The sequence below is a fragment of the Cricetulus griseus genome, chromosome 5 (assembly GCF_003668045.3).
Source record: "Cricetulus griseus strain 17A/GY chromosome 5, alternate assembly CriGri-PICRH-1.0, whole genome shotgun sequence".
Lineage (NCBI taxonomy): Eukaryota > Metazoa > Chordata > Mammalia > Rodentia > Cricetidae > Cricetulus > Cricetulus griseus.
Window position 1 is genome coordinate 83,544,745 of NC_048598.1, and position 12,601 is coordinate 83,557,345.

General features: G+C 37.7%; 1 protein-coding gene across 9 annotated transcripts in view; it reads right to left on the reverse strand.

Moving 5' to 3' along the window:
- The window catches only part of Slc8a1 (solute carrier family 8 member A1), a 265,639-nt gene extending 254,991 nt beyond the window's left edge, over positions 1–10,648 (reverse strand). For all 9 annotated transcript variants that reach the window (XM_035445539.1, XM_035445538.1, XM_035445536.1 and 6 more), the window contains exon 1: positions 8,850–10,648. In XM_035445539.1, coding sequence (XP_035301430.1) covers positions 8,850–10,648 — 1,799 coding nt within the window. The remainder of the gene's footprint in view (positions 1–8,849) is intronic.
- Positions 10,649–12,601: the final 1,953 nt, after the last annotated feature.

Consider the following 12,601-nt stretch of genomic DNA (forward strand, 5'->3'; position numbering starts at 1 on the left):
GTAATTAGCACCAGAAGAATGATCATGAAGGTCACCTGTCATAGGAAAGCTTGATATAAATAATTTTTACTGCTAATTTCTTCCAGGTTAGTATTGTTTCTTGGTAACACCAACAACACAAGATAGTAAGTACCCCCATATATTAATTCTCTTTATTCATTAATTTATCTAGGCTTATAGCATATTATAAAAAGAAAATGCTATTTTTAAGTATGGAGAAAAAGCTACATTCAGTACTTAGCCATATAAGGAAGTCAAATGCTACAGGGCCAGAGCAAAGAATGAAAAAAAAAACCAAAAACCAAAAAACAAAACAGAACACCCTAATAATGAAGTTTCCCTGTCAAAATTAGGAGCAAGGTGGAATGACTGCTGTGACAGAGGAAAGAATAGATATTAATTGGCCAGGGCAGATGCATGGGATCACTGTCTGTTTTATATCCTCTTGCTTCCTAAACTCAGCCCACTGTCATTCTTCTAGGCTAATGGAGATTGGGAATGTGGTACTATAGTGCACTTGGTATGTGTTCAAGAATTCCATGGAAGATAAATGGCTACTTCTGTTCTTACTTCTTAGTTGATTAGACATGTGTTACAGTTAAGATTACAGTCCCATAGCCTCAAATAGGCTTATATTTGGGTAAGAGATCCCCTAATAACAGTGTAGTCTTTTGGGTCAGGCAGTTCAGCAGATGAATTCTGGGTCCACATCATAATAGCTATAAGAAGTAAATACATACTAGCTATAGAAAGGACATGCATTTCAGTTTCTTCTTTTAGATAACAAATATGGTGAGAGTACCTAGTAATTACAAGTGTGAAAATTAAGTCAAAATGGCATGACACATTGTCCTCAAAATAATGGTAGTATTGTCACCATCACTACCACTTTAAACTTGTCTACCATAGCCATCACAACTATCTCCTCTGCCTCTGTACCACACCCACTGTGGCCATTTCTACCACCATCAAAATCACAACTATCATCATATTACATCTACTACTTCCATATCCACACCATCGCCACCTTTACCTCCATCAGTGCCAGTACCCCCACCATCTCCACTAATACCACATCTACCCCAGTCCATTATCTACAACCTCCACTACCATCAACATATCCCAAACTGTCACAACAACCATGACCACCACCATTTCCCAAACATCAAAAACCACAAACTCACCAAAACCTGTCATTGCCATCAACACTAAATATCACCACTTATCACCATTTTCTCCTCCCTGACCAGTATCTCTGACATCACCATTAACACAACCATCTTCATTCTACGCATCTCAAAAACCTGAGTTCGAACATAAGTGACTAAAAGTCACAAGGTTAGAAGAGAACAAACAGAAAGCCAAACTTAGGGAGGAATTCAAATTGGGGGATGCTCCCAAGTACATTTTCAATCCTGAAATTCTAGCCCCTTAATAATATGGGTTGTGGACTGGGTAAATGGCTCAGTTTGTAAAACACCAAACACAAAGGCCTGAGTCTGGATCCCTAGCACTCACACAAAGTATTGGGGATAGTGCTGCACACCTATAACTGCAGCACTGAAGGGTACAGAGACAAGGGGATCCCCAGGGTTAGCTGACAAGCTAGCATAATGGAAACCATAAACTCTGGGTTCAGTAAGAAACTCTGTCAGAAAAAATATGATGGAGAGAGACAGACACTTGGCATCAATGTTCAGCCACTAAACAATGCTCATTTGTGAAATCACTCTCTCTCTCTCTCTCTCTCTCTCTCTCTCTCTCTCTCACACACACACACACACACACACACACACACACGAGAGAGAGAGAGAGAGAGAGAGAGAGAGAGAGAGAGAGAGAAAGAGAGAGAGACTTGGCATCTCTAAACACATGCTCATATGCATAGTCACTCTCTCACTCTCATACACACACACACACACACACACACACACACACACACAGGGAGAGAGAGAGAGAGAGAGAGAGAGAGAGAGGGAATTGGTGACTTTAGTTTTAAAAGTTACTCTTTTATTCAGGAGAGAACCTCAGATCTCTTGTGCAGAGCAAGCAAAAACATAATGAAAGAAAGAAAGCATACAGGAAGGGGGAAGAGAGAAAGAAAAAAGAGAAAGAAAAGTCATAAAATTCCATGGGGAAAATATTCTCAGCTATTTCATTGATATTTGAATTATCAGCAACAATGAAATTGTTCCAACATCTGAAAAACAAAGGACCTACATTATGGTTTTGGCCTGTCTTTGTCCCTTGACTCTATATCTTCAATTGTCACAACAGAGCCTAATTTCCATTGCCACACAGAGATATCGTGAGAGGGAAAGAAGATGTCATCTAGAGACCTGGATACTCAGGAGGAAGACAGCAGATGAAAGGGCATCCACCATTTGTTTAATCCAGCTCCACAGTATAGGTCTGTGGAGTATAGTATAGGAAAAGAAGGGGCCTTGGGGCTGGCTCAACCTTTGGCAAACAGATGAGTATTAAGTAGGCTGTGTGTCCAGCCAGGAGAAGAAGCAAAGCAGCTTTCCTGTAATTCTACCAGTGTTATTCATGTCTTGTCTCCCTCTCTCCCCCAGGCCCTTGTTTAGTTCTCCTGTAAGGCATGGTGGGATGCCAGCTGATAAAGTATTGACTATTCTATAAGCATCTCCCTCTGGATCCCCCTCAGCTGGTTGACCCATAGCAGTTTTAAACAGCTGACGTCACATTCAGCTGGCTTCTCATGCTTTCTTAATGCCACCTGGCTGAGAGCCACCTTTACCCACTGCAAGGCAAAATAAGAGTTTCATGGCATCTGTTAATGGAGGAGCAGTCTTACTACCTCCAGTGATCAGGCTACAGAAACTATGACAGAACACAGCATGTGTAAATGTCCTCCAAATTAAAGTCAACTAGAACCAGGCCTATCCTTGTAATTCAAGCACTTGGGTGGGGTTGAGACAGGAGAATTAGGAGTTCAAAGTCAGCTCTGGCTACATAAGCAATTTAAAACCATCCGGAGCTACAACTCAACCAACATTGCACCTACACCAAGACTACTATAATAAAAGAAAACAATACAAAATATTAAAGGTATTTTAGTGGAAATATTTTCATTAGAAGCTATAAACAGTCAGGTAGAGAGATTTAAGTCATATCCTAATTTGGTTCCCAGGGGTTCAAATCCTGGATCTATCATTTTTTAGTTCTTTGGAGTATTTTTACTCTCTTTGAGGCTCAATTTTCCATCTCAATGTCACATATGTATTGGAGCATTATAATGATAAATGTATAAAAATTGTGAAGTATACAAAAGTCTCCTATGAAAAGGCACTGTGTGATGACTCTGAAAGGAAATAATAATTGAAACAATTCAATATGTCTAACTTATGCAATGTCCTCATTTGCTATGGTAAAATTTTTTACATAACTATATTATAACCTCAGACTCTAATTAATCAGGGGGAAATGAGATTACACAACCATGTACAACAATCTGGTTACATGGTTAAGAAATTCTTTGCACATAATCAAATTAAGTTTTTAGCAATATGAAATTAGAATTCTTAAATGTTTTCCCTCTAATCAAGTCTTATTTTATAATAGTTATAAATTGATAAAATGTACATATTCATACCAGCATTTTGTATAGCTATAATTTAGACTTACATGTGGGGCTGGCTCTAAACAGGATAAATATTCTAGTCTAAGAGGAGAATCCACTAATGTAGAAAGTCACTGGGGTGCTCAAATTATTCCATCCAGATTTATTACATTAGCAAATGACCAATAGAAATTGTACACCCACATAAATTAGCCTATTCTTTTAATAGTCTAAATGCAGGAGATAAAATTATTCTGTTACGAAGTAAATTCAGAACATGCCATATTTAAAGCAGTGCATCCTAATTGTTCTCATGTAAAGATATCTGCTGTAGTTTTTTTGTTTGTTTGTTTTGTTTTGTCATTTCCAACTTGCTGGCATACAACCATTGGTCTGTTTTGATCATGTCAGGTTTTCTTGATACCTTTGCTATAGCTGACTTATTACATATGGAGACCTTAATATATTACTTATTGTTTATAGTCCCAAAACTGAATCAGCATCACATATACCTATGTTTCTATCCCATGGAATCCCATGTAGCAAGATAAGAATACTGGCAATATAAGTAACTAAATGCACAGTATTTATCTTTCCTGACATGCAATGATAGAGTAGTAGAAATAGAAGAAATAATAATAATAATAATGGGTAACATATCATATTAATGCTTATTTATTTTCTAATCCTCATTAAAATATGTAAAAATTGATTTTGTAGTGCTGTACTTGCTAAGATTTCTTGAATATTTCTTACAACTAATCAAGTTATACACAATTCCTAAAAATGTAATAATCATCCAAATTAAACTAGATAATTCATCATTTATTACACTATATTATAGCTTGGAAGAGTCCATTAAATGATTCACCAAGCTATATGCAATGTAAATATTTATACCTCTTTTTTCTTAGATCAGCATTTTCTATACACATATAACAATAAACAATTCAAATCTCTTAAATTGTCTTCAAAAGTGGTATTATTATTGGGTCACCACTAAGTAATTAAATTTGATTTGTATCTACATTAATTAATTAACCTTAACATTTCCCAGAACATTTAAACTAATAATAGATCTTGGAAGACCAGATTGTATTTTGTTATAATTATTTCCACTAAACTAGTGTCATTAGAGAATAAACATCAGCCACACTTCACATGTGTGGGTATCATCTACCAACCACAAATCACATCAGTGCATTCTTAATTTGCTTTTTTCATTCACTGTTAACATTAGACAGAATTCCCCACTGAAAGTTAACATTGCTTGGCATGGGCCTGCACTTTGTCATTGACTGAACTTGCACAAAAACATGAGCTTTGAATTACATCCCTTAAGTTGATTTTTTCAGTTTAGTTTTAAGAGTTTTCTCAAAAACTATGAGTGAATAGGTACAGATATGTTTCCATCAAATATTTAAATGGCATCTTCAACACTTAAAAGCAAGACAGTGTCTTAGTGTCTTGACTACAAATAGAAATGTTGGTAATTAGAGTTGAGGAGAGGGCTCAGTTGGCAAAATGTCTGCCACACAAGTGTGAAGACTTAAGTTTGGATCCCTAGCAGTCATGTAAAAAGAAAATGAGTGGCACTACATATCTGCAGTTCCAGAATTAGGAAGCCAGACCGGAGGATCCTTGGAGTTCATTTTACAGCCAGATTGGAGAGTTGGTGAGGTCCAAGTTCTGTGAGAGAGTCTGTCTCAAAAGATAGATCGAAGAAAGGCTGAGGAAGACCAACATTAACATCTGGCCTCCACAAGCATATGCACACAATGTACCCCCTCACCCCGTGTGTGTGTGTGTGTGTGTGTGTGTGTGTGTGTGTGTGTGTGTGTGTGTGCGATGCATTCCTAATAAAAGCTACTAAATATTGGGATAACAACATAATATCAGACTGAATTATGTTATCAAATCTGTCCTACATTTATGTAGATGTGGTTCTACATAATTAAAACACCACTGCTGTTATTACTGCATTCTGTATGTATATCTAAAACCTTTATTCACAGAAAAGCAATGTGCAAAAGAAACAGATGATGATTAAGATCTCTTCAGTTCTAGAAATCAAACAATCAATAAGAGTATACTGCCTCTGTCTCTACCCCAGATCAGATTGGACTTTATTTCAACCATGGTTAATGGACCCTTGAAATTAGATAACCTTTAAGTCTAAGCTTTGTTATGAATCTCTTTCTAAGCTTTGTTATGAATCTCTTTGTGGTGCTTTGAAAAGAATAATAAATTCAGGCTTTGTGCACAGTGTTGAACAAACAAAAACATTTTTCAAAGTACTCAATGAAACTCCCTTGTGTCAACAGCCCTGTCTGTGTACTGTAGGTTTTTTTTTTTTTTAAAAAAAAGCCATCTCTCTCAAAATTAGCTGTGCAATTGGATAAGCTAGAATCTCTCCCTTAACAACAACCTAGGCTGAGTGCACACATCCAACTTCATTACATGATGAGAACATCTCTTTACTCTGTATCTAATGTGTGAAGCTAGCTTTAGAGAACATCATCTAAGGAAAAGAGATCCAGTACAAAAAGAAATACTAGTATTTCTAAACATCTGGGAAGCCAATGCAGCTGCATACTTTTAATGCTTTTTTCTATGTTGCATTTAATTTCTTGGTGATTTCTCAAGGCTAAGTCTTAGTCACATACACACACAAAAAATGTATAGAGACAATGTACCTACTAAGCACCTGCAAATTCCTAGTAGCAATGAAATTCTACAAAGTCAAGCTAAAACCTTTTTAAGACTAAAGTGCTGGGAATGTAGGGCCATAATTGCATTCTACCAATTAAAAATGCTTTTCCACTTCTAACATTTTTCATTTCACTCTAGAGAATATAATACAGTAAGAATTTCTTATACTGGTGGTTGATCTAGATAATCTGGGGACTGCAAAGGAGAGTCACACAGGTCTGAGGACATGAATTTGAGTTTTTAGCACTCTGTAAAAATTCAGCTTGCTAATGTGCAATTGTGATCAGAGCACTGGGGAAGTGGAGACAGGTGGATAGTTGGGAAAATGCTTGCTGTTCAGCCAGCTGGCCTATGAGTTCCTCAACCAGTGAACCACAGATGTGTGAGATACTGTCTCAGAAAAATAGATTGCTTCTGAAGAATGACACCCATGGTTGGTCTCTGTCCTACACACACACACACACACACACACACACACACACACAACCACATACACACACACACACACGCATGAATATGTGTGCACACATATACACAAAGGCATAAAGGCATAAAATGGTACCAATTCTTATGAAGGCTCACAACTTCCACCAGTTCTTACAAATTTTCAAAGGAAACATCACTTTGTAAAGATGAAGTTTGGCCATAGTCCTCCCTTAGCAAGAATAAAATCAATTTAATTACACGGAATGAATGTTTTTTAATGAAGCTTGGCAGAAGATTATTTCATCAAATTACTGTTAGTAAGAACTTTTGAGAACTTCTTCTACTTATGCCACCAAATGTAAGATTGCTTAACTATGGCTTGGTAAAAAATCTTAGGTAACAGAGTTGATGGAACAAGCTTAACTACAAAAAGTATGGAAGAAGGTGCTTTTTTTCTTAAGAGGAATCATCCCATGTCAGCAAATGAACAAAACACTCACCAGCTTTGACATAGTTAAGGGTCACCCTTGTAGTTCATTAAAATTTTACAGGGATGACAAATGCTGTCTATAACTGAAGTTATTAGAAAATACAGTGGGGGAAAATGGCAAGTAGAAAAATGAAACAGATGTGTGGTAATCTGGACACAATCATAGTCAATACAAGTCCCTGGAAGAAGTTTTTCTTGAGTGTGTAAGACACATTGCTACTATATTCTATTTCCATAAAATACACTTAACCAATAAAATACATCACAGTAGGTAGAATCTTAACAGTGTAATACAGATACTAATGTAAATACCACACATCTCCATACACTACAGGATGATGAGCATAATCGCTTTGTTTCTTTAATCTCAATATGTAATTGAATTCAAGGACCACTCATCTCCATTGTACAACATGAAAGAAACCTAATGACTCCAGAAAGCCCAAGGGAAACCTGCTCCCTCTACCCATTCCTCTTTTTTTGCTTTCTTATTTTGCAGACTCTGTAGTAGGAGTGTCATTCTTAGTGAACATTTACTTGCTGTTTGAATATGTTACCTGCCAGTAACATAAACTTCAACCAGTTTTAGAATTCATTGCATGGAACATATTTTTCTTTCCTTAATTTCCTAAATTACCAATGCTTCAATCAACATTGTTATTAATGAAAAAGTCCTTTGTTGTAGTGAAGACACTACCATGTCCTCTCTTTTGTCCTCCTCTTCATCCTTCCTTTATTCTTTCCCCACTACATTTTTAATCCTATCTTTTTCACAGCTTACTCTGGGGTGCTGAATATAAAACTGTCTTCTCGATATGCAGGAGACCTTGCTCTCCCAATAGCTGCTCTTGATAGAACAATCATTTGATAATTGGCTACTTGGTGTTACAGAAGGCATGGTGATATTGTAAAGCATCAGTAAGAAAGAGGAAAGAGTCAATTGCTTGCTACTCCATTGTCTCTGCCCACTCCTCATCTATGAGAATGCTTGGTAGGAATCTTATTTCTGTCTCTATTTTATATCACTAGGATAAAAAAAAGTTTACATCACATAAAATAAAACCAGACTGAGAAATAAATAAATTGGCATTCAATTGGAGAAGCAGGACTGATCATATGTCATAATTCAACATTAGTATACAATAAGATGCATTATCATACATTCTCACGATACACAATATCAAATAAAAGTTATAGAAACATTCAGTCAACCCTGGTAGCCAAGATATTCTCAGAGGTGTTTCATTTTTAGGTTTTTCCAGATTTGAATATAGCAATGGAGTTAGCAAGTTTTCTGAGCACTTGTTCTCAGTATTATGGTACTCAACAGGATGCACAACATAATAAAAATTTTCAACTCATCCTAGGTAATCTACTAAATTGTGTTACAAATTCATTTTATCATGCTCTACAATGTACACAAGATATGTAAAAGGGCAAAATTAAAAAAATTGAAATTAAGATCCTGTGTATTCTGCATACTGAAAAGAAACACCTATGAGATATCAATTACTTCATAACTATGCTTCTTTGAGTTCCATTTGTTGAAAAAAAGGGATGCTCACATGCATAGAAATACACACACACACACACACACACACACACACACACACACACACACACACACAAGTAACTTACACAATTTCATCGTTCTGGAATTCGAGCTCTCCACATGTGTCCTCGAAGTCCTCCCCTCCACCTCGGGCCGTCCCTTCAATGGTTTTATAGGGAACGATAACATTTCCTCGAGCTCCAGATGTTCTCAAAACCTTCACCTCCATGATGCCAATGCTCTCACTCACGTGAGTCACTGGTTCCTCAAATGTAAAGATGCCTGCATGGTCATCATCAAAAATGGTTACAGTGGCCGTGCAGGGTGACCCAAGACAAGCGAGCGTAGAAATATGATTGGCTTCCAGGATACCGTCTTCTGAAGCTTCGGAGGAGACCCTGACATTGCTTAGATGTACAAGGAAGTTTTCATCCTCTTCAAAGATGTCATCATCAATAATGCCGACTCTGATTTCCTTCTGCATCTCCCCGGGTTTGAAGACTACAGTCCCTTCAGTGAATTCATAATCAGACCCAGCATTGGCTGTGCCGTCCTCTGTTCTGAAGTCAACAAACACAGTGTTGGTCAAGTCGCCCCCTCTGCGGATAATGGTGAGAGCCACAGTCCCACAGTTCTCTAGACACTGGTATGTTCCCTGTTCAAAGAAGACCTTACTCACTGGGTCGTTTTCAGCCACTTCTATGTTGACTTCATGCATACTGACAGCCTTCCTTGCTTGGTCAGCTGCATGCCTCTTCAAGATGTTGCCAGCTCCAGTCATCAGGCGAGTAGCTTGAATCCGGTAAAACGCTCGGCTTTTTTGCTGCTGACTTAGGACTTGATAGTTGGCTAATTCTATTAATTGCTCAATTTCTTTCTCTGGATGCTTCTGCTTAAGTTCCTTCAGAATCCTCGCCATCTCCCGCCTAGCTTCCTCGTCATCTTGGTCCCTCTCATCCACTTCCAAAACCAGAGCACCATCTAGGAAATTGTCAACATGAGAGTTGACCACTTTCCCATCCATTTCAATTTCTGTTTTGGAAGATGGCCTGTCCCCTTCATGTTCAATTATCATTCCCCTCTGCTTGCCAGCCCTGTACCGCTTGTAGACATATTTGTAAAAGAGAAGGCGCCTGTCTGCTACCCAAGCGAACACAACACAGATGGGAAAGAAGAAGAAAGTAAGCAATCCTTCCCAGACCTCCACAACACCAGGAGAGATGACAGACAGAATTATATAAAGCCAGGTATAGGCAAAGATGCTCCAGGCTGCTGTCACAAAGAAAACACGCAAATGCTTAATCTTCCTTGTCTCTCCATCAGGGACCACATAAACACAAAGTGCAATGATGATGAACATGTTGAAGGCAGCACTTCCCACGATGGTGCTGGGACCAAGGTCTCCTGCAGTGAAGTTATGGCCACACACTTCAATGACTGATAGTAGAATCTCAGGAGCAGAAGATCCCAGTGCCATCAAGGTCAGGTTTGACACGGTCTCATTCCAGATCCTTACTGTAGTCTTTGTGGTCTCTCCATTGGGTTTCTTTATGGTTATTTCTTTCTCTTGAGATGTGATGACTTCTATAGAGGACATGAACCGGTCAGCAATGATAGAAACTCCGAGAAACATGTAGACCATGGCCACAAAATACACAGTTGCTCTAGCAATTTTATCCCCAAAAGATGGGTCTTGGGGTTCCCAAATGGGCAGAATCACCCCTTTCTTACAGTAATATGAGCCAGTACATTCAGTGGTTTCATTTCCTCCTGTTTCCTGCTCTGATTCTGCAGTTATATGGTCAACATGGGAAAACAATAGAGCCACCATAGCTACCAGTCGAAATCCCATTGAAACAGTCGTCGAAAGATTTAATCGAAGCATGTTTTACGAAGAGACTTCCAAATGTCCCAACCTAACAGTGAATCAAGGGGGAGGGGGAAAAAGAAATCATAATTAGTACCAAAACACCATTAATAACTTGTTTGTATTACTGTATATTTGGCTGTCACAAAACCCTTGGGGAATCATTATTCTAAGAATCTATCAGTGATTCAACAATTTTTTGTAAAATGTACAATTCAATTTCTTTGGGGATTTTTTACATGTAGTCCCATTTACCAAGCAAGACACAATTGACTCCTTGGAAATGACAAGTACCATTACTATGAAGCTCTGTTGAACACAGGCTGGTGCTGACTAACAGAGAAGAGTAAACAAAAAGCAAACTGTTGAAGCATTAACTGATTTCTTTCTTGTTGCTCAAGAGGATTTTCTTTTGCATTTGAGTTAGTACATTATCTTTGGAAACTATTTCATTGACAAAATCACCTTAGTGAGATTCACGTCTTGAAACTCAGATTCTGAAAAAAAAAAAATCCTCCAAATACAAGGCAAGTTGATTATCTTAAATACTGGAGTACACCTTTAATGTGTTTTATAAAAATCACATCATCCCACTGCTCCAAGCTTCCTTGGAAACAGAAAGATCTTCAATCAAAACTCAAGTGCATTTGTTCTTGTGAGGGAAAACATTGCCCTGAAAATTCAGTATTCCTACAATTTAGGCAGAGTCTTCAAAAGCACATTTTCACTGGGGTACCTTCTCCCCAATTTCATCAAGCCTGGTCTCCCGATAGATTGTCAGATGATCACATGGCCCTTCAAGCACAGCTTTCTTTACATCTGGATACACAGCCTGCTGGGGAAGCTGCAGGCATTGTGCAACAGGAACAAGAGATAACAAGGCTTGAGCTGGGCTGTGTGGAATAGCCTACAAGGCTGTTAAATCATCCATCAAACATTTCTTCTCAGTGTCAATGTCATACTTTCCATGGTCATCCCAAAAGACACATTGGTTCTATAGTGGACTCAAGTGACCAAAAAATACAGGAATAATGATTCCATCTAAATTAGCTCATGTAGCATAACTAGGACCACAAAGTATACATATGATGAGGAGACCTCTAGGCAGTCAAGGACATGGCAACAAAGTTACTGAGAAACACAAAAAATGGTAAAAGTGAAGTTGTTGGCTGGGCCAACAAAGTCTTAAATTTACCCACTAGCTCAAGCAATCCTCAGCTGAAACTTCATATCACTTCTGCCTCCAAGACCTGGAATTTTGAGTAAATGAAAGAGAAGGTCTATAACACTCATCTGGAATGCCCGAGGGAAGGTATTTATAGCATCAATAAAGCATAGGAAATAAAGGATAGGAAAATAATAAAGGATAGGAAATAAACAATAAATAATAAAGGATAAAATAAACAATATTTATATATATTTTATATATATAAATATATATATGTTTTATATATATATAAACAATATTTATATATATATATTATAAAAAATAAACAATAAAGGATAGGAAAGAGGTCCTGGTCAGAACTCTGTATTACCTGTAAAGTTAAACCAAAGTCAGATGTCCTCATTGTTCCAATAGGACTGTAAGCCACTCTACTTTTACCTATGTTTTTTGAACCATGTCTGTTATGAATGGCTGGTACAGAAAGTCAAATCAAGACCCAAGAGAATCCCTTGCCTTTGTACATAGTGGCAGACCTCTTGGATCCTACCATTGCCAGTTGTCCCTTCTAGCTCATAATTGATGAGAGATGACTTTTTATTTACATCCCTCCCACAATAAAGAATACCAGGTTGTGACATTAGACATCCAATTTAAATAAAAGGCTGATAAATAGAAACATGTATATTCAAAGCATACAAAGGCTCCCAGTCAATTTGTCTACGTGTTTAGTCATGGCAGACCTTATGTGAATTAGGAATTTTTGCCTACAATGAAGTGACATTCAACCCAGTAGCTAGAGGAAT